The sequence below is a fragment of the Engystomops pustulosus genome, chromosome 2 (assembly GCF_040894005.1).
Source record: "Engystomops pustulosus chromosome 2, aEngPut4.maternal, whole genome shotgun sequence".
NCBI lineage: Eukaryota > Metazoa > Chordata > Amphibia > Anura > Leptodactylidae > Engystomops > Engystomops pustulosus.
In genome coordinates this window covers 109,918,467-109,945,507 of record NC_092412.1, presented here as the reverse complement: position 1 = coordinate 109,945,507, position 27,041 = coordinate 109,918,467, and the positions used below count along the sequence as shown (strand labels likewise).

At 39.6% G+C, this 27,041-nt stretch overlaps 1 protein-coding gene across 5 annotated transcripts in view; it reads left to right on the top strand.

The window, feature by feature from the left end:
• Positions 1–27,041, top strand: part of CFAP47 (cilia and flagella associated protein 47) — a 381,927-nt gene that overhangs the window by 48,165 nt on the left and 306,721 nt on the right. For all 5 annotated transcript variants that reach the window (XM_072135929.1, XM_072135930.1, XM_072135931.1 and 2 more), the window contains exons 16-23: positions 3,060–3,304; positions 4,957–5,087; positions 5,353–5,475; positions 9,682–9,813; positions 12,143–12,220; positions 14,472–14,616; positions 16,200–16,294; positions 25,776–25,944. In XM_072135929.1, coding sequence (XP_071992030.1) covers positions 3,060–3,304; positions 4,957–5,087; positions 5,353–5,475; positions 9,682–9,813; positions 12,143–12,220; positions 14,472–14,616; positions 16,200–16,294; positions 25,776–25,944 — 1,118 coding nt within the window. The remainder of the gene's footprint in view (positions 1–3,059; positions 3,305–4,956; positions 5,088–5,352; positions 5,476–9,681; positions 9,814–12,142; positions 12,221–14,471; positions 14,617–16,199; positions 16,295–25,775; positions 25,945–27,041) is intronic.

Here is a 27,041-nt window from a genome sequence, read left to right as displayed (position 1 = left end):
TCATTACAGACACATTTGATAACTGTTTCATCTCTTTAATGTAGCCTAGAGCTAAAGTACAATAAATTACCAATATTCAGAGGTCCGTTTGTAACTATGGGTCGTATGTAAGTCGAGTGTTAAGTAGGGGACCGCCTGTAGTTTATTTTGTTGTGGTGGCAGGCATAAAAATGTTTTGGTTAAAAAAAAGATGTTTTTGATGTGTTGTAGTAGAATATATCGGGAAACTAATGTGTGCCGAGGGCGGCCCCAAAATTCCTAGTGGCAGCCCTGGTCTGAAGTAATTTTGTACATAGGGACCTGATTTTGAACTTTCTTTATAAATAGGGACCTGATTGAAAGCACTAATAGGAGATCTACTGCTCACAAGCATGTTGGTGGATAAAATGATCCTCTGTTGGCATTTTGTATGTGGTATCTGCAGTTTATTTGCTGTGTGTGCATGCCTTCTCATAACCATCACACCCAATACATCTGAACACCTACTGTAGGTGTTAAGAGCAGTGGTTAGAGAAGGCATGCAGTTGTTAGTTTGGTGGGCCATTTGGTCATAGTCGCATTTGGAGCTGTCACTTTACTACCGCCAAGAAGTACACTATCAAAAAGTAACATCTGAGAGACTTTTTATAGAGCAGGGGAGGAAATGCTTTTGCTTTCTATTGTGGCAAATCTCAGTATCTGACAGTGATCATACAAGTAATCACTTATATACATATACACATAGCTGTATGCTTAAAGGAAACCTGTCACCACATTTTTCACAAATACCAATATTACCTAAATGCCACTCTTCTATTAGCTAAAAATAGTTTCTCTCATAAAATCAACTTTGTTATCTAACCTGGCATCATAGAGGGTGTGTCCTGCTTGGCAAGCCCCTTTCCTCTACACCCCATGCCATATGCCTTCTCACAATTCAGAACTACCCCATGTTTATATCTGTTCACATGAAGTCACAGCATGCCTCCATGGACTTCTACTTCTCCATATGCCTCCATATGCCTCCATGGAGACATGCTATGATTTAATTTGATAAGATAATATATATACATAAGGTAGATTTTGCAAATGTTACTGAGTAAAGGAAAGGACCTTAGATGACATCCCCCTGGCCACTTGACATGAAGTGCTCAATGGAGCTCTCTCTCAATGTTCCAGCAAGCCAATGTGTAAAATATTTTACACAGCTTTTTCTACCCCTAATAATAAGAGAACACTATCTGTAGTTGAATATCGACAGAAGGTCCCTATTTATGAGTTGCAATACAATAGCATGTCCTAGCAGTTAGACCTTTGATTCCGGAATATGTATTTTTTTGTGTGGGTTAATTTAAATGGCAGGTTCTCTTTAACTGAGCAACATTTTGTTTGAAAAATTCTGTCAAGCTGCGGGTTCCAGGTTGAGTAGTTGGTTCCACTCTTTGAAAATTGTAACTTCTGATTGTCAGTTCTATTAGCCTTTTTATTTGTACACAATTCTTCTCAGAAATACTGCAAGCACTACCCCTGGTAGGAGACAGGAGCTTTTGGTTTTAGCTCCCAGCAGCCTCTTGGTGGGTATAGAGTGATAAGAAGTGGAGACATATACTATGGGGTAGATTTATCAAGCTGCCCAAAAGTAAGAATGTGCTTAGTTGCCCATCGCAACCAATTACAGCTCCCCTTTCAAATATTAATGAGCACTGAACTGTATTAAAGCTGAGCTGTAATTGGTTGCGGCCTAGAAAGATAAGAAGAAGGGGCACATTAAAGGACACCTGTCATCAGGTCTGTGTCACTAGTCCTGTCACTTCTACCTGTTGGAGCAGCTCACAAGGATCCCATCCCAGCCCTTATCTAGTTATTTCATACATTAGTCATTATAAAATCATATTTTCTTTATTATGTAAATGAGGCTGGTCACATGGTCAGAGGCAGTGATGTCACCGCTGTTACCCCTCCCCTCTCCTCCCCCTGCTCAGGTCTGTGTGTAATGTATAATAAAGCATGGCTAGTGTGTGTGCTGTATCTGCTGACATACTGCATCCTCCTAATATACAGGTGAGAGACACAGACATCAGCTACACATGAATCTGACATGTTCTGCTGTAACATGGCTGCCTGGAGCTGCTGTATCTCTCCTATACACACACACATGTACACACAGGTTGCATGGGGGCGTGGCCACCAGCACCAGGAAGCACATCATTATACAGCCTCACTCCATTATACAGGCTGTCAGTCAAGCACTGGGGGTGTGGCTGTGCCTCCCACTCATGAATAGAGTGGACAGCTTGAATATGCTAATGCTTCATTGGACATTTCACAGGTCATTTGCATACAGCTTTAGGACCTCATTGCTTGGGTTTACAGGCATGTAGAGGGACAATGAAGGGATAGAGGCAATGCTCTCTAATGGCAGTTTATGAAAATATATTTAGTTTAGGGGGGTTATTTTGCCTGACGGGTTCTCTTTAAGATATGAAGCAACATAGAGGGATGGGATCCAGTCACAAGCTGACTGCTACCCAGACAGGGAACCTATCCTGCTCAGATATATTAGGCAAAATTCCCCAGCCCAAATTTTAAAATAAATATATTTTATGTATATATATTAATCTATAAAAAAATGTAAACTGTACTTTACTCACCTAGTGTAAATGAACTACGCATATTTTTATCGGCCTGGCAAACAAGCAGTTAACATCTTCCATGGCTATTGTACATGTGGGAGTCACCTCTTGGTTCCTGTCAGCATTCTATTTATTGCTGCAGCTTCCCCAGGACTTTTCCCTCATTACTAATAGATGGGATCTTTAAACACATTCTTTTATCAGTCACCTGTATGAGCCAACATGGTCTCCAGATACACCGCTTTATGACCCTGAGGCTAAAACGAGGAACTTATGCACTACAAATATACTCTATGTAATAGACTGTTTTCCCACAATGATAAGGCATTAAGGCCAGGAATATGTTTTATGTATTTCAACCATTATGCTGACTTTTCTTTTGTTATTACAATCATTCTGTTTCCAAACAGTAAGAATAAAATGTATTTTCCTGATTATGACTTGCAGGTCAATTTCCTACTCAGTGAATAACAAGCATATCGGACATATCTTAGTAACTGCAAAAGCAGTTCCCATTGCCCTTGAGCTGTCTTCTCACGAGCTGGTTCTGAAACCCAACGACGACTTCTTAGCTGAGACAGGATTTAGATCGTCCATAAGATTGTATAACCGCAGGAATCATGCTGCAGAATTTAGCTGGAAGCCAATCATAACAGAAAAGGGAATTGCGTTTTCAATACGTCCTGCTAGAGGTAATGCACCTAGAAAGATAAATGGCACAAGAGATATATATATATATATATATATATATATATATATATCCATGAACTGCTTATATCAGTAGAAATCAATGTAACAACTGTACTGAAAAATATAATATGCATACTCCATTATATATGAGGACTTGAAATATTGTCATATGCAGTAGTATACATTTTGGAGAATGTACATCGCTGTACATTAGCATATAGTGTAATATAGTGTAATACTCTGGCGGCTGCAAGCACATACAGATATGAGTGGAAGAAATACTGCTAAGTTTATAAGTAATATGTAAAAGACAAACAACATTTCCACATATGGAAAGGGAATATATCATTTAAAGTTATGCAAATCTAGTTATTTAAATAAGGAGGCCAAAGTCAGCAGTGATCTATTACCTCATATGTAGTAAGGCACAAGTACAACAGATACATGCTACAGGATGGTGGATCCACATTTACTCTCTATGGAGTTTTTAGGGACAAATATACAATCTTATGGGTATTGTAGGCAATGAATGAGCTAGCGATCATATCAGTAAACTAGTACACAGCCACTAGAGCCATTGGAAGTTAGTAAGGCTGAGTTAGGCTAATATTACACTATTTATGTTACAGTAAACCCACTTACTTACTGTAAGAAAATCCCTTATATAGACAATCACATTCTGCATGTTTTCTGGATCACCTGTGGCCTTGAATAAACCCGCTGAATATACAGTAAAATATATAGTAATATACTATACACTTATATACAGTAAATCCACAGAAATCTGTCCTCTGATTTAATGTTTGGTTAAAAGGGTTGTGACAAAGTCATGTACCATAACTGGGTTATAAGGTGGCAGTTTAGGTGATCCATTTATCACACAGCATCAAACACTTTAATATACACTCACCGGCCACTTTATTAGGTACACCATGCTAGAACTGTCTCAATACTTCATGGCATAGATTCAACAAGGGGCCCAACAAGGGGCCCAAAGAGTGCCAAGAAAATATTCCCCACACCATGACACCACCACCACCAGCCTGAACCGTTGATACAAGGCAGGATGGATCCATGCTTTCATGTTCAAAGGCAGTCAAATCACCTTTCTTCCCCATACTGATGCTCGGTTTGAACTGCAGGAGATTGTCTTGACCATGTCTACATGCCTAAATGCACTATGTGAGTTGCCGCTATGTGATTGGCTGATTAGAAATTAAGTGTTAACAAGCAGTTGGACAGGTGTACCTAATAAAGTGGCCGGTGAGTGTATCTGGCACATTTTATGACTGTCCAAACTTTGCATTTTTTTTTTGCACTAACTTTTAGGTACTATTTCTAAAGCTGCTCCACTTTCTATATTGCATGTAGGGAGAAAAGGCCAGGTCAGTGGAAAAATGTATCTGTTCCTTTAGTGCTATGAGGACACTGGGTCCTCATTTACGCTTAATAAGCACTTCAGGGTGAATAAATAAGTGATTTGGGCTATCTCATCTAGAAATGGGCTTTATAAAGCAACAAAAACTGAAAATTATGATCATAATGTTCTCATTCGCTTTCCTATAATCCTAACTAATAGTTTCTTACAGCGCTTTGTGGTGTTTAAAGTTATCAGGAAAACATTTCATTTAACTCTGTGATTCATTCCTGTTAGGCATTGTTGAAGCTTATGAAGACCTTGAATGTGAAGTTGTATGGCATCCAGGATTCAGCTCACCAGACATAGGAGAATTCAATCTATGTGTACAGAAGCAAATATCTCACAAGCTAAAATGTATTGCAGAGGTAACCAAAGCCTTTCTGCATGTGTTATACATTATCTCACAATAAAATAAATCAGATTGTCCAAAAAGTTATTCTGTGCATACAATTTCAATTGATTATTTGAATAAGTTCATGGGTTGTTTGTGGTATTGCAGGTCAGAACGTATCATGAATAGAGCTAAGTTGCACAGACAAATGGACAAATGTGGCACTGTCTTTGGGGAAAAAACTACCATGTATTTCAAACCATGGCAAACTCCTTTGATGGTTGTTTCTTAATTTGTAGGTTGGATCAACAAATGTCCAGTTTACTGACCAAAGGATTCTCTTCCATCATGCTCCGCTTGGCCTCTCAACCTTTAAGACAGCTATAATTCAGAACACTGGAGTGAACCATGCATACTTTCAGGTAATCATGGATCCTGTTCAGATGTGTGTCTTGGACTTAACTACCATCTCTACCATAACTACATACATATATGTACAGCCCACGGTCTAGGCAGAGTCCATTAAAGTGTAGAAAATTACCAAAATGTCAACACTCCAAAGTTTGAACAAAGAAAAAGCATGATTTATTACCAAAAGATGTGTCTGCTTGAGAAAGCGTAGTTAGTTGGACACACTTCAATTGAAAGGGGTAGTTAAACAACAGTCTTTGGGGCATTTGCATCATTAGTCTAGGATTGTTTTTTCTTGCTTTTATGGTGGTCAGATGTACAGTGGGTATGGAAACTATTCAAACCCCTTTTTTCACACCTTTATTTGGGAATCTACTGACATTCTCTCCAGAGATGCTCAATTGGGTTTAGGTCAGGGCTTTGGCTGGGCCAGTCAAGAACGGTCACAGAGTTGTTCTGAAGCCATTGCTTTGTTATTTTAGCTATGTGCCAGGTTCATCGTCTTGTTGGAAGGTGAAACTTCAGCCCAGTCTGAGGTCCAGAGCACTCTGGAGGAGGATTTCATCCAGGATATCTCTGTACTTGGCCACAATTATTTTTCCTTCAATTGCAACCAGTCGTCCTGTCCCTGCCAACACCATGTTTCAGTGTTAGGTAGGTGATGAGCAGTGCCTGATTTTCTTCACACATACTGCTTAGAATTAACATAAAAAAGTCCAGTCATTGGGGCATATTTATCATATGCTGGCGCTCGTGCCCTGCCGCTGCATGTTAGCAGCCCGATACATCAAGAAGCGGAAGCATTTATCCTACGTCAGGCAGCCAGCGACTTTTCAGCGAGTGCGCAGGTGCAGGGACAGTAACGCCCCGCGCCGTCCCACTCCCAGCCTGCCGGCTGCGCCCCCCCTTCACGCCCCTTCACGCCCCACTGGTGTTAAGGTGGCGGATCGTTGCAAATAATCACAAAAGCTAGCAATAAGCTAGCATTTGCAATTATTTCAGGGTCTGTGCGCCGATGGCGCGGCGCAGAGGTCCTGATAAATATGCCCCTTTATCTCATTAGACCAGAAAATCTTATTAATCATAGTCTGACAGTCCTTCATGTGTTTTTTTGCAAACTGTATGCAGGCTGCCAGCACACATGCTGCCATTAAGCCCTGACTGGTGGAGGGCTGCTGTGATAGTTGACTTCATAGAGCTTTCTCCCATCATCTCAAACTTGTTCAGTTTAAAGATTATGGAGGCCACTGTGTCTCTGAGTTCTTTGAACAGTTCTCTGAGATTTGATTTTCATGTGCTCTGACATGCACTGTGAGCTATGGGGTCTTATATAGGCAAATGTGTGGGTTTCCTAATAAAATCCAATCAGTTTAATTAACAGCTGGACTCCAAAAAAGGAGTATAACCACCTCAAGGAGGGTCAGAAGGAAATGGTAAAAATGTGAGTAAATAGGAGTGACACAGCAAAGGGTCTGAATACTTATGACCATGTGATATTTCAGTTTTTTTGCAAAAAAAAAATCAACATTTCTATTTTTCTCTGTGAAGATGGGGGCAGAGTGTATATACAAAGAACTTTTTTGAATTTACTAATTGTCTGCAATAAGACAAAGAGTAAAACATTCAAAGGGGTCTGAATACTTTAGGTAACCATTGTTTCTTTCTGTTTGATACATCAGGCATCTGAGGAGTTACGCTCCTTTACTTAAATTGCCACTTTTTGTTAAAAAGTCACAAAAAAGTTGCAATTTACTCCAGACTACTACCTACACCTGGGGCAACTGGGTGTGTTTTTATAGCAACATTTCTGCTTTTGTGCAACTTTTAAAAAAATCATCTAGAATCAGGTGAAAACTCAACTGTGACAAACTTTGAAGAAAGGTTGCCTTAAGCAAAATAATTAAATACAAAATAAAAAATAAATAGCAAATTAAATTATATATATGCTCCAATGCTCCTTAATTCACCTACTATGCTAGTAATGCTGAAAGGAAGGGTTAACTGTAATTATTGTGTAGAGAAAATGGGAGATATGGAAGTTGTGCAAACATTTGATGGTATTTTCCTACACGCCCCATAATGCCTTTCATGGACTTCCATTCTTCTGTGTTCAACCTCCTACTAGTCTTGACTACAATGAATGCCGGCTCAGCAGCCAGTAGCTCTCCAGCTCCAGGGTACTCTCAGACCACATTCACATGACCGTAGGGGGACGTATGTACAGCTGCAAGCTTGCAGCTGTACATACGTCCCCCTTAGACCGACAATGGCCACAAGTGCGGCACTGTAATGCTCCATACACGGGGAAAGGATAGGACACGTCCTATCTTTCCTTCTGTTATGGGGTGTGCACTGTGGATCGCTATGGAGAGGGGAGAGGTCGCCTGTCCTCCACTCCATCCCAGCTGACGTATGCCTGCCCGGCCGTAGCTGTGCGAGCAAACGTCAGTGTGAATGTGGCCTTACTGCTGATATATAGAAGGGGGATTGTTATTTATAATTTATCCCAAACAGTGAGGTAACCACAGTATATGGGGACTGCATAGATAGATGTAGCTGAGCAGGAAGTTGTACCGCACATGCCCGACCTGCACAGATTCACAGATAGACAGAGACACAGTGGCAGGTAATAACAGGACGCACCAGTCACTGCTTATACTGGCTATAACTTCTCACCTCAACATTTTAAAAAATCTTTTGCAATGATTTAGCGGCTTCAGTTGCAACCATTGCAACATTTCAGCTCCTAAGGGATGCAACCTTACTCAAGCCTATATGTACAACGATATACAATAATCAGACACTATCATTATACAGTGCCCCAGTGAAATTGATATTTTGTTTCCACATTCTAATACCTGTAGTGTCTGCATAAAGAGTCATAATGCAATTTTTCCAACTGTTATTAGTATCAAAAAGTAATCTAAACACAAATATACATCAAGAACATCATGTGAAACAAAGCAAGATGAATCAGTAACATTTCAAGGGATGGTATAATGTTATCATAACTAAGCATAAGGAGTGTTTGGGGGTATGTATGTGTTGCTTTACTTTACAAAATCAATACAATAGCAATAATAATGTATGCTTATTGGTTGTAACTAATACTGAGTTTTTAATAAATTAAAAATACAATTAAATACAATGAGCTGCAAGGTTTTGTTATGTTATACATAAAATAAACAGGGCATCAAGTCCATATGTGTATGGTATACACTCACCGGCCACTTTATTAGGTACACCATGCTAGTTACGGGTTGGACCCCCTTTTGCCTTCAGAACTGCCTCAATTCTTCGTGGCATAGATTCAACAAGGTGCTGGAAGCATTCCTCAGAGATTTTGGTCCATATTGACATGATGGCATCACACAGTTGCCGCAGATTTGTCGGCTGCACATCCATGATGCAAATCTCCCATTCCACCACATCCCAAAGATGCTCTATTGGATTGAGAGCCCATCTGCCTCAAAGTTCGACGTACTGTGCGTTCAGAGATGCTCTTCTGCCTACCTTGGTTGTAACGGGTGGCGATTTGAGTCACTGTTGCCTTTCTATCAGCTCGAACCAGTCTGCCCATTCTCCTCTGACCTCTAGCATCAACAAGGCATTTACGCCCACAGAACTGCCGCTCACTGGATGTTTTTTCTTTTTCGGACCATTCTCTGTAAACCCTAGAGATGGTTGTGCGTGAAAATCCCAGTAGATCAGCAGTTTCTGAAATACTCAGACCAGCCCTTCTGGCACCAACAACCATGCCACGTTCAAAGGCACTCAAATCACCTTTCTTCCCCATACTGATGCTCGGTTTGAACTGCAGGAGATTGTCTTGACCATGTCTACATGCCTAAATGCACTGAGTTGCCGCCATGTGATTGGCCGATTAAAAATTAATTGTTAACAAGCAGTTGGACAGGTGTACCTAATAAAGTGGCCGGTGAGTGCACATGTGTCATATAGTTAAAGATATCTTACACTTTGCATTTTAATCTGATTGTAGACATAAGTCTTTCCAACTAGAGAATTTCATAACAAATTAAATATAACAGAACCCCCATCCCACCTCCCCATCTCACTGATGACCCATACAACCATTTATGCCACTCAATGCCTGTTTATTATCTGTCTCTGTGATTTTAGCTGTCAGCAGCTGGAAAACAAATCTAGTTTTGCCTTTATGTGACATTTTTTTGCATTTTCTTCCCATTCCTCTATAGGTTGTAGATATTAGTCCATTGCCTGGCATGACAATTGCTCCATCCCAAGGAGTAGTCCCTGTTGGAGGCCATGCTGCTCTCACAATCTTCTTCACGCCAAGGGCAGTCATGAAATTTGACACTAGAGTTGAGGTAAACACGTATTTGAGTTAAATTATTATTAAATTCATTAGGGAAATCAGATTCTCTGTGCCTTTCTTCTGCTCTCCTTTCTCTTTCAGTTAGAAGTGTATTTGGAATCTGTACACAGCAGATAGTTAAGGGTATGAGGCTAAACATTAACTATTTCCATACCATTCTATATTCCATTCTATATTAGGAGGGGTATTCTCATCTCGAGTCAAAGGGGTATTCTCAGCTGGGCTTGACATGTACTGTATATACTTATTTTACCACCAAAAACTGGGAGAACCTATTGACTTGAGTATAAGCCGAGGGTGGGAAATGCATTGGTCACAGCATCCCAGTATATATATCCAGCCAGCCCTCAGTAGTATATGGTCAGCCAGCCCCCAGTAGTATATAGCTGCCCAGCCCCCGGTAGTATATAACCACTCAGCCCCCAGCAGTATATAGCAAGCCAGCCCCTGGTAGCATATAGCCAGCCCTCAGTAGTCTATAGCCAGCCAGCCCTCAGTAGTATATAGCCAGCCAGCCCCCAGTAGTATATAGCTGCCCAGTCCTCGGTAGTATATAACCAGTCAGCCCCCAGCAGTATATAGCCAGCCCTCAGTAGTATATAGCCAGCCAGCCCTCAGTAGTATATAGCCAATCAGCCCTCATGTAGTTTACAGCCGGCCCCCTGTAGTATATAGCCAGTCAGCCCCCAGTAGTATATAGACAGCCAGTCCCCAGTAGTATATAGCCAGCCAGTCCCCATTAGTATATAGTATTAGTCAGCCCCTAACCCCTGATGACGCCTGTAAGGCGAAACATGTTGGGTGGACAAAGCTGACCGGTTGTTTTACTTTTAATCAGCAATAGATAGCTATCCATAATTGAAAGAAAGAAGTAGGGTTTGGATATTAAATGCCCGAAGGTATATATAGAAATTGTTGCTGTACCCAAGTACAGTAAAAGGAGATGTAGTGACTTCTATACCCTAGCTGCAACTTTCCATTTTTCCATTTACCCTCTGCAAATAGGTGGGAACTGATCAACCCACCTAGAGTATATCTCTGTATAGCAGCAAGGATAGATCCTGGTTGATCAAATAGTGTGGATGCTGTCTATTTGTGGTTTTAATATACATGTCTTGCTCTTAAACAATGGATTTAATAAAGGTTACGTCTTAATCACTTACTATAGCCCTGGTGGATATGAAAGGGGCTTTTTTTGGTCGCTAGCTGGGCGACTATTGGAAATTAATAAATTGTGTGTATACCCCATCCACCTGTTGCTTGATACCAAAAGGGTCAAAAATTTTACCCCCTTGAGGGTTTGAACTGTGTATTAGTATATATCCAGCCAGCCCCCAGTAGTATATAGCCAGCCAGCCCCCCAGTAGTATCTAGCCAGCCAGCCCCATGTAGTATACAGCCAGCCTTCCCCCATGTAGTATACAGCCTTCCCCCATGTAGTATGCAGCCTTCCCCCATGTAGTATACAGCCTTCCCCCATGTAGTATACAGTCAGCCCCCATGTAGTATACAGCCAGGTTGTCCCCAGTAGTATACAGCCAGCCCCATGTAGTATACAGCCAGCCAGCCCCAGTAGTATACAGTCTGCCAGCCCCATGTAGTACACAGCCAGCTAGCCATCATTTTGCCAAGCACATAAAAAAAACCTTACATACAAGTAAGTTACATACATACAAGTACTTACAAGTATATACGGTAATCTAATTTATCATATATATATATATGCACACATTTCTTCTATTGGACACTATTAAAAAAATGTGTGAAAATAATTTCCTATAAATGTAGCCATGTTGTCCATTAGAAATGAGATCTCTGAACCTTCATGGTTCATTTAGCTCCAAACTGGTTCATCATTTTAGCCATGACAAATATATAATAAGTAATTATTTCATTACTCCCCTTTTTACAAAGCTCTAGGGACCCCATGCATTTCAATGCAGTCTCTGTGCTCATGATCAGATTAATAGAGAACTGTTGAACTAAGTAGAAGAGTTTCAATTTTTCAAATAAATAAATAAACATAGTGCATGCTTTTATGTACAACTATTTCTGCTTATAATTCACTTTTGAAACCAGTAATGGAAAAAAAAAATCAAAAATGTACTAAATGAAACAATGACAAAATTACAAAATAAATGCATTGTTTCAAATGAATACCTAAACAAAGTAAAATATATAAAAGTATAAATTCTGTCCATACACTTAATTCCTAAATTGTTAAAATTTCCTCATATTGTAAAAGTCATTCATTTATTTCATTTTTTTTCCCATTTCAACTTGCATCTGATTGCATTCTACATATTGTCCTTTCCTGTCAGGTATCAGTCCGTAATGCAAAGACTTTAGACTTAAGAATCGGCGGATCGGTTGTGCCACCAGAAGTAGACATTTCTGTTGTAAGTAGATTTACCTCAATTTATTGTTACATAATGCTGGTTATTATCTAAAATCCTGTCAGATATATTGTAGCAAAACAAGTGTTTAGAATAAATAGGTCACATGATGAAACACATTTCACAATGACTGCCCTAGACAAATAAATGCATTGTTGTAATTGGATGTTCAAAGGAATTTAGCTGATATTGTGTCTGTTCCTCATGGATAACCCCTAGTATTCAACAGTAAAATGTTCTGCATTTTGATAAGACCATTTGTGCAGCAGCATTATTAACATCGAAATAACATGTAAGGCTGCAAGGGTATTGCTGGTAATGAACTACTAAGCCCTAAGCCGTACATGATACAATGCTCAGTTAGTCTTCAAATGGTAAACAATATTATGTAATGGTAGGACATGGTAGGACATGCATAAATTGGTTGATTTAATTACCTATTCCATACATACACTCACCGGCCACTTTATTAGGTACACCATGCTAGTAACGGGTTGGACCCCCTTTTGCCTTCAGAACTGCCTCAATTCTTCGTGGCATAGATTCAACAAGGTGCTGGAAGCATCCTCAGACATTTTGGTCCATATTGACATGATGGCATCACACAGTTGCCGCAGATTTGTCGGCTGCACATCCATGATGCGAATCTCCCGTTCCACCACATCCCAAAGATGCTCTATTGGATTGAGATCTGGTGACTGTGGAGGCCATTTGAGTACAGTGAACTCATTGTCATGTTCAAGAAACCAGTCTGAGATGATTCCAGCTTTATGACATGGCGCATTATCCTGATGAAAGTAGCCATCAGATGTTGGGTACATTGTGGTCATAAAGGAATGGACATGGTCAGCAACAATACTCAGGTAGGCTGTGACGTTGCAATGATGCTCAATTGGTACCAAGGGGCCCAAAGAGTGCCAAGAAAATATTCCCCACACCATGACACCACCACCACCAGCCTGAACCGTTGATACAAGGCAGGATGGATCCATGCTTTCATGTTGTTGACGCCAAATTCTGACCCTACCATCCGAATGTCGCAGCAGAAATCGAGACTCATCAGACCAGGCAACGTTTTTCCAATCTTCTACTGTCCAATTTCGATGAACTTGTGCAAATTGTAGCCTCAGTTTCCTGTTCTTAGCTGAAAGGAGTGGCACCCGGTGTGGTTTTCTGCTGCTGTAGCCCATCTGCCTCAAAGTTCGACGTACTGTGCGTTCAGAGATGCTCTTCTGCCTACCTTGGTTGTAACGGGTGGCGATTTGAGTCACTGTTGCCTTTCTATCAGCTCGAACCAGTCTGCCCATTCTTCTCTGACCTCTGGCATCAACAAGGCATTTACGCCCACAGAACTGCCGCTCACTGGATGTTTTTTCTTTTTCGGACCATTCTCTGTAAACCCTAGAGATGGTTGTGTGTGAAAATCCCAGTAAATCAGCAGTTTCTGAAATACTCAGACCAGCCCTTCTGGCACCAACAACCATGCCACGTTCAAAGGCACTCAAATCACCTTTCTTCCCCATACTGATGCTCGGTTTGAACTGCAGGAGATTGTCTTGACCATGTCTACATGCCTAAATGCACTGAGTTGCCCCCATGTGATTGGCTGATTAGAAATTAAGTGTTAACGAGCAGTTGGACAGGTGTACCTAATAAAGTGGCCGGTGAGTGTATATTATATATATATATAGTTTATAAGCTATGTTTGAAAAATATATCCTTATACCAGGGACACTTACTCATAGATCCAGACACCATTACTGTGGTGATCTTATATTTGCTATCCATGGCATACTAACATCTAAAATCCTCCGATTGTGTGCTTTGCAACAGTGAGAGTACATTAAGTTAGGGGGGGGGGGGGCTGAGGGAGTGGGAAGGAGACTTGCACAGTGTAATAGCCTGTGAAGCTACAGCAAGGACAGGCTCTGGCAAGTTCCCCCAGAACCCTCCTAGCTCACTAGCATAACTTTAAAAGTTGATTTTAGAAGGATGGAGGCCATGGGTAAAAAATATAGACAGATCACCCCAGTTAAGATGCCTGGTTCTATGAGAAACTGGTTCTTATGCTGGTTTATCGTGCTTTATTTTAATGGTAGATTTCTTTTAAAACAACAAGCAGGTAGTTAATAGGTATTTTCAGATCCTTACTCAGTATGAATGTGAAGATGCTTCCAAAACTATATAATGAATAAATCATTAAGACTGAATTTGAAGTTGAATTATTCTTGTGTGATCTCTCTTTGCCTTTCAGAGCTCATTCCTTTTTCCTGGGGTGTATGTAAGTGCTACCCAAGCAATACCATTTAAGCTTCAGAATAAAGGGTCGGCTCGTGCAAGAGTAGAATTTGACCTTTCAAAATATGAAGATTTTTCTTTGGCATTTAAAGAAGATGCAGGTAATATCAATTTCTGAAAACTTAGGTTTACCTTTACTACCCTTTGTGTTACTTTTGGTTGCTCTAAAGTTTGAGTAATACATGATCTCACCTGGCTGCATGTAAAGTATTCAACTGTATACATATAGGCATAAAGTCTGAATATAGAGAATGAAATGGTTTGGAAAAAATGTATGGGGTTGGTCACTTTAAAACTAATAAATTCAATAAAAACTATACATGGTTATATAATCTTGTTGTAACAGGAAGGCATTGCTGTTGCAATCCTCCGAAGTGATTCTGGAGTCATGAATGGGCATTCTTCACTCCATGGCTTCCTGAACGTCCGTAAATGTATTCTTGCAGCTCCAATCTATGCCCCACGAGTTTCTTGCTGTGTCTATCCTGAGTTGAACAGGCTTGAGATTCTTGCAACTTTCTCAGACTTTGGTATTTGGAGCGCACATAGTTACATCATTGGAACGTGCCACTTAACATGGTGACTGCTCACTCAGAGATGCTGCTGCTGAGGCACATTGGGAACGGGATCATAAGTAAAAAGCCAAGTAAATTCATTTGTTAGATGGTTTTATACCGGGGCACTGGTATGGATGTAGTAATCATTTGGCCGCTGTTTTCCTGAAAAGTTGGCCAACTGCTTAGGAACAGCCTAAATAATATCTCTTTACACAAGTCACAGTATGTATTTGGCTAGGAGAGTCCCTATGAAAATGAGCATTGTTCACATGACTGCACTTCAAATACAAGAGAATTGTGGGTCCCGCACAACTATATATCAACAGTGGGTATATGGGCACTGTACAGACATGTAATTTCACAAGAAAAGATGTGCCATAACAACCCAAAAATAAATATCAAAGTTACTTTATTCATACAAACAACAAACCAGACAAACAATATAAAAACATTTAAAAAGTGTAGAGAACTACACTAGAAACTCGATGTGGTGAGTGGAGTATGCTCACCAGCATCCATCCCTGATTGCACTAGTCCTAAGGGTTACTGCTCATGTATAAACACAGCATTAGGGGCAAAGATGAGACGTCCCTAATCCACACAATACAGTAAGATACATATATACATGCAATGGTATTGGAATCAGTATAGTGAATAAAAGTCAATACAATATATGCTTAACACAGCCAAGGCATGATAACCTCAATAACCAATACCATTGCATGTATATATGTATCTTACTGTATTGTGTGGATTAGGGACGTCTCATCTTTGCCCCTAATGCTGTGTTTATACATGAGCAGTAACCCTTAGGACTAGTGCAATCAGGGATGGATGCTGGTGAGCATACTCCACTCACCACATCGAGTTTCTAGTGTAGTTCTCTACACTTTTTAAATGTTTTTATATTGTTTGTCTGGTCTTTGTTGTTTGTATGAATAAAGTAACTTTGATATTTATTTTTGGGTTGTTATGGCACATCTTTTCTTTTGAAATTACACACATGACTGCACTTATGTCACTCATGTTTTGTAGGAGCTGATGAGAGGACAGCACTACATCCAGTCAGTAGTGGGCAGGGAAATCTGTATACTTTTGTTCTAATTACTCTTCTTTTTCTCCTTTAGTGGTTGAGGTTAATCCATTATATCCTCATTTATATACACTGGACTTAGAAGAGAAGGAAACTCTTGAATGTGCGCTACAATTTAGTCCTAAAGAAGTAAGTAATATGTTTACTATTTTGAATCTACCAAAAGAATATTGCCCTTGTCTTCCCTGTGTTTGCAGGAGTGCAAAAGAAGAACTTTCAAATCTAGTCATGTAATCTTTATGTTGCAACTCACTGCAAGTACAGGCAACACATGTAGTGCAACCTAGTGCCGATTGTGGTACTATTTTTACTTCTATGGGACTTGAGACACAAACATGGTCAAGAATAGGACCAGCTCTATTTTTTTTTTTTGTAGCAGTAGGCTAGTATATGGTGCTGAGAAATTCTCAGCTGTATTTTCAGTATATGAGACCATAGCAATTTATTGCACCTTAAGAAAGCAGTGGAAAGAACAGACGAATAACCAGAGGAAAAATGGTTGAGTTCTTGAGCAGAGTCCGATTAAGACTCACATGGTCCCTGGGCTGTATGAATATTATAGCCCCTACAAATCTGGAATTCACTCACTACATGTACTACCAGAATCAAACTTTTGGAGAATGGAAATGGAAAGTGCATCCCTTCTGCCTGCTTTCAATATGCAGATTCAGGACCTTTGGATGACCAACAAAGATCTTGAAATGGATACACAGAGCATGCACAGATGTGTGTGGATTTCCTGGGTGAAGGTCATTTGTAGGATGAAATTTGGAGGCTGGTTTGGGTGGTCATGGACCACCTTGAATGCTTGGGCCTCGGGCTACCTCTCAAACCACCTCAATTATAATCCACTACTGTGCTCATTGCTTGAATCCTATCCTCACATCCCCTTGCTTTCAAGGTAGAGAACCCCTGCAAAGACAGTCTGAAATTATGATTAACTTGAAATGGTGCAGAGGAAGTTTTCACACATGGCCCAGAAGCCTTACATTGTGGAGCAATAAAGCTTTAAGTTATTTCTGTGTGTGCTATGTTTATCATCTGTCTATACTCGAGAATAAGCCAATTATTATATAGTTATAATGGGGTCTGTAAATAGTTATAGGGGGCTGTATCTAGTTAAATTGGGGTCTTTATATGGTTATTATAGGGGGGCTGTATCTAGTTATGATAGGAGGGTTGTATACAGTTATAATAGGAGGTCTATGTATACTTATAGAGGACTGTGTATAGTTATAATAGCAAGGATGTATATAGTTATAGGGGGCTGTATATAGTTATAATAGGAGGGCTGTATATAGTAGTAGGGGCTGCATATAATTGTAATAGGAGGGCTGTATATAGTTATAATAAGGTGGCTTTATGTAGTTATTATGTGGGGCCTTATATAGTTTAAGGGGGCTGTATATAGTCATAATAGGAGGGCTGTATATAGTTATAATAGGAGGGCAGTATATATGTATCACAGTGGGCATTATATAGTTATTGCTGAGATGTATATAGTACTTATAGGGGGCTGTATAAAGGTATAGGGGGGTGTACAGCATATTTCTAGCATAGGGGGCTGTACATAATTATTACAAGGGGCTAGGCTAGATTTTACAGGGAATTCTATATATTATAAAGGGGCTCTATATTTATTATAGGGGGCTGTATATAGTTATTATAGGGGGCTGTATATATTTATCACAGTCTCTGTGTGTATTAGTGGTGGAAATGTTTTGGGGCAGTTAGAGGCTGCCTAAAATTTATCAGTGTCTAGATTTGTTGCATATTGCTATAAGTCAGACATTTTTTTTATGTAATTTCAGTGTAATTTCAATTCACTTTTAAAAACTGTTTAGCAAGGTGTATTAAGTGTCTCAAACAGAAAGAAATGTTTATGATATAGACTTCGAACACATTACCACATTTGTGCATAATAATAAAAATAATCTTTACTTATATAGCGCTATATAACCCGCTAGTCTAGTTGTTTAGTGTATCAATATTCAACTAAAGTAGTGTCTGCAGTATGATGTTACTTAACAGGCAGGTATGTTGTGACTGGGAAGGAATATGATGGGGTACATTTAATTACCAGTCCGGAGGAGTTCACAAAGTACGTAGTGTCTGACGATAATGCACTCTGGCGCGATTCTCTAAGATCATGCGCCCTATATCCTGCACTTGTTGCTTCCCCTTGCGGTACAATTTGAAAGTTAAATCCCACACTCAGTCCGAATCCCTCGAATCCGCCCTTAGATGTGACATCATTGGAAATTTTTCTTCCTGCTCCCGAGATGTACAGTATGACCTAGGTTTGGTTTCACATCTATTGCTTAATTATCTTAAACTGTGATAACAGTTAATTGTTGGGAAGAAAGTATTGGTTAATTATATTTAATTAATAATCATTAATAATTATTTGTGGTCAACAGGATTTGCTAGAGAAATAAATGAAGTGTCACAATGTCTCATTTATTTTCCGTTATCTCTTTTCATTCAGTTTAGCCAAAATTCACCTTACTGTTTCCAGCCAAAGGGTCAGGAGCACATTGCTACATCTATGATTACTTCACATCCGCAAGCAATTACAGGCTAGCTTTCAGAATGGGCCTAATGTGTCACTAATTAGTTTACATATAATGCAAATGAGGTTGTGCCAAGTAGAGAGTCAGAGCCTTCAGCAGTACATTGTGCCAGTTATTGATTCTGACTTGTGACTCTATATTTTAGTAATTATCCACACACAAGACAGCATAATAATTCTAGCTGTAGCAAATCAAAAAAGACAGTGGGGGAGATCTGTCCAAACCCGAGCTGCTAACAGGGTAATACAGATGCCTGGCCTTACATTTAGTATGGGCACAGTTTATTATTACGAAATCTAATCCTTACAAATTATGGATTCAGATGACTCCTGTCTTTTACACATGTTTTCAATGTGGATATGGTATTTTTTAAATTAATTTATAAAGCTTTTATGACAGGTTCCAGATCCAGTGGGGTTACATTAACGGGAAAAATATAAAACTCAACAAGAAAATGAATGTAAATTTATCCTTTAGCAATATAATGTCATAAAATAGTGCACACTAGACATCTTGCAGAACAAGACATTGCCAGCTCCCAATTTTTATCCCCACTATGAGGTAATCTGAGTTCTTCCTTGGGTACCTTCCAATAGTTCAGTGTATTACCATGGGGAATTGCAGAATTTTAACATTAGGTCTAAGAAGGTTGATGACAATTATAAGAGTAATGATGAATGATTCATGATATATCATGTTTGATGAAGAGACCATAGCAGTTAGAAAGCTTGCAATTGTCATTAACTTTTTAGTTGGCTAAAGTAGAAATAAGGCTGGGTTCACATCACGTTTTTTGTATACGATACGTTGTGAAAGCACCCGATGTATATGCTTAGCATATAGATTGACAAACAGTGGCAGATGGAGGCATAGTTGTTGCCATTATACTTCCCCACCATCAAAAAATATGCAGGATGGAAAGACGTTGCAAGTTATGTAACCTCCGCCTGAACGACGAATGCACTCAGCTGAGACAATTGACGACTATGGGGAGTAGATGCAATGTATTGAACCTCTCTCTACAGCCCCACCGAGCGCATACGTCGCTCGGTAGGAGGGATGACCCATTAATGTCACTGTTCATATTAGGACAGTGACATCACTGTGGTAACACCCCATTCATCAGCAGCAGCCAATCCCCGGGAGACGTATCCCACTGTATAGGTATATACAGTATATACATTGAAAGGCCATGTTGGAATCCTCCTGACATGTTCTTACAACGTTATGGCAAATAATGAGGTGTGAACCCACTCTTATTTAACTACCAGAATACATAGTATGGAAAATCTTTCTCTAGAAGAAAGTATCAGTTGTAGTCTCAATGAATAAAACATTATCTTCAGATAATTCCGTTTTTGGGAGCTTACAATCTTTTTTACACTCACTGGTAATAGCTTATTGAAAGTCTCCTAGAAACAAGAATTCTTATAATACTCTATTCAGATGTGTAAGATGCAGTTTGTGTAAGTTGAGATGTGCAATGTGCTCTTGTCCTGGTTAATGGACCTGAAGTGCCCTCATGATCCAAAGACAAGTGACATCAGATAACCAGCTTTTAATATAGGGTGACAGAAAGGAACATATCTAGATAATTTAAGATATATATGGAATTGTTTTTCTATATAGAACAGTTTTGGTATTCATAGCAACATAGGACCCATAAAAAGCACATGAAATGCTTCAGTTCTTCATGTTACCCACGTCACACTGTTCTCTCATTACCCTGATATGCTGTGAAGTATCTGCACTGATGTCTCCTGTGGTCCTGCCATGCTGTTTGTAAAGCTATCACTGTGCGCCCCCATGAGACATGCCTAGTGCATTCATGGTGCTGTGACTCTTCTCCTAGAACACAGAAATGAAAAAAGATCAGCAGGAAAGGATCTTCTGTTCCAAGCCATTATTATCACATCCAGCCTCTGACTCACAAGTGCTACCTCTTTAATATTTAAGCAACACATTGCCATGCTATTCACGTTGCAGGGTCCGATACATTGTGTTGCACTCAAAATTGCAATCATTATAATTTCGCTAAAATGAACCTAGGGAGCCATATCAACTTTGGCGTAATGAACACACTATTATATGTTATTGTCTCATTAGTATTTATAAGTAGCATTATAACCTGCTGATGTCCTGTTTCATCATTTTTTATTATCAATGCATTAAAAATTCCTGGTTAGATAATGAACACAAGGTTGAATGTTAAGATGTTAAATAAGGTGTTGCTCCAGAATAATTAAAGCCGACGTTCATTCATTACATATAACTAATTGTTGAGATGTTTTACCTTCTTTTTATCTGCATCCTTTTATGTTTCTTTTCTGCATATCATGCATTATGTTTGCATGAAATTTACTGATGATAAAATGCTACATGCTCCTGAATAATGGTGCTGTATGTGCTTATATTGTATTGTGAATTGGATAATGAAATGAAATATTTCATTGTTACATATGCAAACATATTTCCATTTACATATATTACACACCTTGCTTAACTCATTTATTCTGTGACCTCTGCCTCCTGGACCCCTCGGCAAGACAATTGCCCACATCTATTAATAGTGAGGCAGACCCTGTACTAATGTGCAGATTCCTCAATATGGTCTTCAATAATCTGGCAGTCCCTGCACGTGCTGATAGCGCATAATAATAATAGTAATCTGTATTTATATAGCACCATCATATTCTGTAGTGCTTAACAAATCATAGAGGATTTTTTTTGGTGCACTCAGTTTAACATGCTGTCGGGATTCGGGGTTAGTGGACCCTCTGGACGACTGCGGGAGATGGTACTAGCCAACACCTGGCACCGGAATCTAAGTCTTCACAAGAGCCTGCCGCTAAGCGGGATAGTCTTGCTGGGCCAAGGTACCACCAGGTCGTTCCACAGGTGCAACTAGCCCCCTGTGGCAGCCAAGGTCAAGGTACAGAATCAGCTTTCAGGCTCGAGAACAGGCACAAAGTCAGAGCAGGCGGCAGAGATGCAGAGATCAACGCAGAATGAAACGGGAAGGTCACAGGAGCAATGCAGGGAAGTTTTCTCTGGCTAGGTAGCTCAAAGATCCGGCGAAGAGTGATGGGAACCACCGGTCTTTATGGGAAGCCCGGAAGTGCCAGCGCCAATCAGCGGTGTGATGGCCCTTTATATCTGTGAGTGCCGGCGCAGGGACTCCCGCACTGACCAGCCAGGACAGGAGCAGGAACGCGGAGAGGTAAGTGACGTCCGGGGGAGTAGGAAGGGCCGGGGCCATAGAGAAGGGCATGGGTGCGCCATGGGTAGGGGCACGGGCGTGCGCCACATTTATGGAATTGCTAACATAAATGTGGTCCATGGTGCAAATATGCACCGGAACGCCCCTTTAGGTGCACAGTACTGGCGCAGAAGTTTCATAGATACATGTGGAAGCTGTTTGCACATGTGTTTAAGTGCAAAGACTGCCAGAATACTTATCATAAAGCTTAAAAATTTAGGCAATTGTGTTGCATAGGACTTCATCAGCTAGCATAATAATGCATATAACTCATTCACAGTGACTTCAGTGTTTTGTTGTTCCACACAACAAAGAACTAAAGGTCAAATGCCCCATACTTTGTGAGAGATGTGTTAAATCCATAAATTTTTGGGGGGAGAATGGCAAAGTTGTTTAACAGGAAGCATTTGAATTCCTCATTATGTTATCAACAAATCTTTCCCCAAGCTCTTCATTGTGAAAAATCTTAGGCTCGTCACTGTAGTATTACAAAATGTATTATTAAGTTGTTTCTCTATTAGTACAGTATAGCAGCAAGACCCCTTTTTACTAAAATTGTAGTAGTTGTACAATTAAATTGTTTTATTCTTATTTCTGTTAGATATACAAAGGATCCCCTACAGATAACAGAATTTCCTTGTTGGCTTCTCCTTGCTTTCCCTCAATCAATCTAATACATTAGCATATACAGATACAATTTGGTGGGGTAGGGGGATTCTAAAAACAAAAAAATTCACCCATTTAAGTCAATAAGAACTTTTTCTTTTCATACAGCAAAGAGAGGCACACTCCTGAAAAACAAACGCCATATCGGCCAGCACCGATCGTTGGTGTCAGCAATGGGTGTTTGATCCATTGTGCAGCAAACACCCTGTGAGTAAACGGAGGGACCATTTTGCGTTAAGGGGTTAAAAGTTGATTTTAGAAGGATGGAGGCCATGGATAACAAATATAAGAAGATTACCAAAGGCACAGGATCTATGAGTAATTGTCGCTGGTTTGTCATGCCTGATTTTGGTGGTAGATTTTCTTTAACCAATAATGAGCCAATAGACCCTAGCACAGTAACCTTTAGATCGAAGTCAACCTCCCTCTAATCTGATATTACTTGTCTGTGGTAATAAATGATCTTTACAACACAATAAAATTATTTACATCTGCTAAAAGCTTAACAACTGCTTACATAAATGAACACAGAATCCCTTCATGGTATGTTCTACCTTTCTGCCATGTCCCATGCAGACAGATTAATCAATTCCTGCTTAAATCTCAGTAAAAATTAAAGCAAGTTTTCTTTTTTCTTCTAGACCTGTTTAAATAATACTTTTTAGAAAAAATCCTGGGCTTCAAGCAGGGCAGGGTACACTGCATACTGTGGATTCAGTCAAGCTTGCTTCTGCTTAATGAGAATTTGTGAGGAGAGGTTATATCATTGTGTCTTAGTATCAGGTTTAGGAGATGACTTCCTGGGCAACAAGATGGCAAGAAACAAAGCTACATGACAGCTAATATGGCTGTCACACTTCCATGAAATGAAGGGCGAAAATATAGAATGGACACATAAAGTGCTCATTAGGGTTCAGGAATGTTGTCTGATTTTCATTCTTAGAAACTTTTTGAACACCTTATTACAGCAGAAATGTCTTCATTTCATGACAAGTCTTAAAGTAACTCTTTAGAAAAGTAAGTTGTATAATCTTCTGACACTGAAAAAAAAGAAACTGAAATGTTCAGATAAGCAACCTGAGACTGCATAAAAAAACTATGGTGTAGCATATAAGGAATGTGCAAAGATATTGATTAAAGATGCCAGACACCTCTTAATATACAAGAATCACAGTCTGAAGATCCAGCAATCAATCACAAAGACAGACTTAAAATTACGTTCATTTTCTTACTAAATAAAATGAATCAGGCAGCTTGATCTCAACCTGAATGCAGATTTCAAGATGATAGACAATTATATTACATGTCTTTGCAAGAGGGGATGAGGATTTATGAGGCATGTCCCACCTAGCAGATAGGCATTGGCAGCTACAATATGTGCAGGTACATTATACTGAGATAAAGTTGCTAGAATTTATCATGGAGAAAAAAAATAGACTTTTGCTCTAGTGCTGCGTTTAAAAATTGGAATAAAATTTAATGTAAGAGAAGCTTGAAACAATTGTGTAGATTTACTAAGCAGAATGCCTTTAAAGTTCTGGATATAATCTGTGTCATTGCCTTTACAATATAATGGGGCAGATTTACTTATCCGGTTCTATCGCGATCCCCGACCCGTTCTCAGACGAGGATGAAGTCCGGCGCGATTCTTCAAGATCGTGTGTCCATTTTCCTGCATCTGTCACTTCCCCCTCTGAACTAAGCCAGAGTTCACCTTCTTCTTCCCGGTGTATGTGAGTACATTGTCTTGCAACACAATTTGAATTGTAAATCCTGCGCTAAGTCCGAATCAGTTGGGTTGTCCGTCGGCCACGCCCCCGATTTGTGTCGCATGCAAGTCGGCGCGATTGCGCCAAAAACCCCACTTAAATGCGGTGCAAATCGGAAATAGTCGGGAAAGCCGACAAAAATGCGCCTTGCGGACTCTTTGTAAATGTGCCCCTATGTGTTGTAAGCATTTGTCCAACAAGGAGTGTGACTTTGAAGGAAAGGGCCACAATTTACAATTGACTATATTTTGCAGTTCACCGTGGGTCTTCCATTGGTTAGAAAAATGGAAGACTAACTAGTCCCCTGTACTAGTGACATATGAAACTGGGAGTTCTTTCCATCTACACCTTTATTTTTTTCCAGCTGATCCTTTCATGCTAAAACTTCACTTTAGAAATATGCTAACAAGGTGGAAGTGATTTGGGGGATGTTAGCAGACCTCCACAGCGCTTCGGCTTCACATCTTGTGGGACCCATAAGGGACATATCTTAAAGGGGTAGGATGAGAGAAGACACTAGTGGTATTTTGGCACAGAGGGAGCAGCTATAAAATAAAAACAAATGCATGGGTGGCATAGCCCTTAATAACCCATCTTTAGTTCAGGTAGGTAAATCGTGATTACAGATTTCCTTTTAAAATAGGTATTTTACTTCACTTGTATACCATAAATGGCTGATAGATACAGGTCCTACTCATTACTGTGAATGGAGAGATGTGCTCAACTTTATTTGAACCCCCTAAAGAAGTAAATGGAAAGGGATATACATGCATGGATATCTTCCTTTGCCGCAGCAGCTTTGGCAGAGAAAAGGTTTGGCACTTGGGGCCATTCTTTTGGAAATAGGATGAATTAGTTACAGTAAAGTATAAGATTATATCAGATTACCTTTGGCATTGGAGACATTACAGCCTGAGTAGAAGCTATTGACATAAAGATGTAGAAAATAATTATGACTATTTATTAATTTACTATGCATAGTTAGTAATAGACTTTCGAGAAGATGACAGAAGTATCCGTTGAATAACTCCTCTCTGCTTAATCCATGTTTATGTAACTCGTGATTATCAGTAATCCAGGGTCTTCTTTATCGATTACATAATAATTGCCTTGTTTTTTTATGCTCTTGCAGGTTAAATGTGATTAATGGTGGATTTGTTGAGGATGCTAAGACCTTGTGGTGACTGCAATAACAACAGCAATTCATTTAGTGTTAATTAAGTGAAATTCTGGTTACCTATGCATGTTTTTCTTTTCAGGTTCCAGTCATTTGTATGCATTAATGGCTTTTAATCTGTAACTGCATTAGCAGCAGTGTATTAACTATAGATTTTGTACTGCAGGTGGCAGCCTATGACTTTCAACTTCCAGTAAATATTAACTTCACTGGCGAATTATCTGATGCTGACAGCTCTGCTCCTGTCACCCCAACTCATTCAGAAAAGCATATTGTTGTTCCAAGGCCTCAAATTGTGAATGTCACCACTCCAGCCTGTAAAGTAAATGCTACTGGTATGTCAATACGTTTGTCTTTAATCTATTAATAGAGCTAAAGTGCCTTCAAATCCAAAAAGTGATAGAGAATATGAAGTATGAAGTCATTTAGATGCTATCTGACCTTGAACTCCTTCTTTATAAGTGCACTGTTCTGTACCTGTATGACATTACATATTCCTTCTGTACACAAAGCAGCATTGGATTCTCATTACATGTAAGTATACTATGGGCTTAAAGGGAATACATCTAGAATTATTGTCATGTTTTTATTCATTCCTAGCTGAGTAGATATAAATTTTTTTCATAACTCAGATTGTCAGAATTGTGGGTAGCTGGGTGCTTCTGACAAGTAACTCATGCCCACCTGATAACATTGCCTATTGTTATAGTGTTAAGCAGTCCCCACATTTCAGACCTGTACCTATCTGTAAAATGAAGCCACCATGGTGCTCCTTGCAGATCCCCATCCCTGCTGACAAATGCAGATGTAAGAGACGCACAGGTGGTCGGCTTTTAAACAGTGAAGAACTTAGCAACTCTTATAAGTGAGATTTACGGAAACAGCATATTCACATAAATACCTTTCATTTGAAAACTGCTTGAATGGTAGATATGAATATATACCTGCATCTGTCTGACCATGCATGCATAGAATAGAATTTTGCCTTTTGCAACAAGCAATAGTGACAGCAGAACTTTTTCTGCTGCTAAACTACTGTATTTAAAATGTAACTCCAATTTCATAATGATTTTTAACCAAAATATCAGTTGTGATTCCCCCTTTCAAAATAAACAGAATTGTGCCTATATTAAATTCCTTGCCTTGTGGCATTTTCTCTTCTGAATCTACTTGTCAGAAAACGTCTTCAACTGCAGTGAAAAGCGGAGACTAACCTATATAATGACTAGCCTGGCAGCTTCCATCACATGGAGACACATGAAGAATGGAAAAAGTAGTAGAAACCAGCAGTGAAATACATTACAGACTGGAATGTAGGAACAGATAGTGAATATGGGAGAACTTCTGCCTCACTATTTTTTGCAGGAGAATTCTGTATCCACAGAGTTGCACACCACAGCTCTCATGCTAACTACACAGAGGGGGCATCACA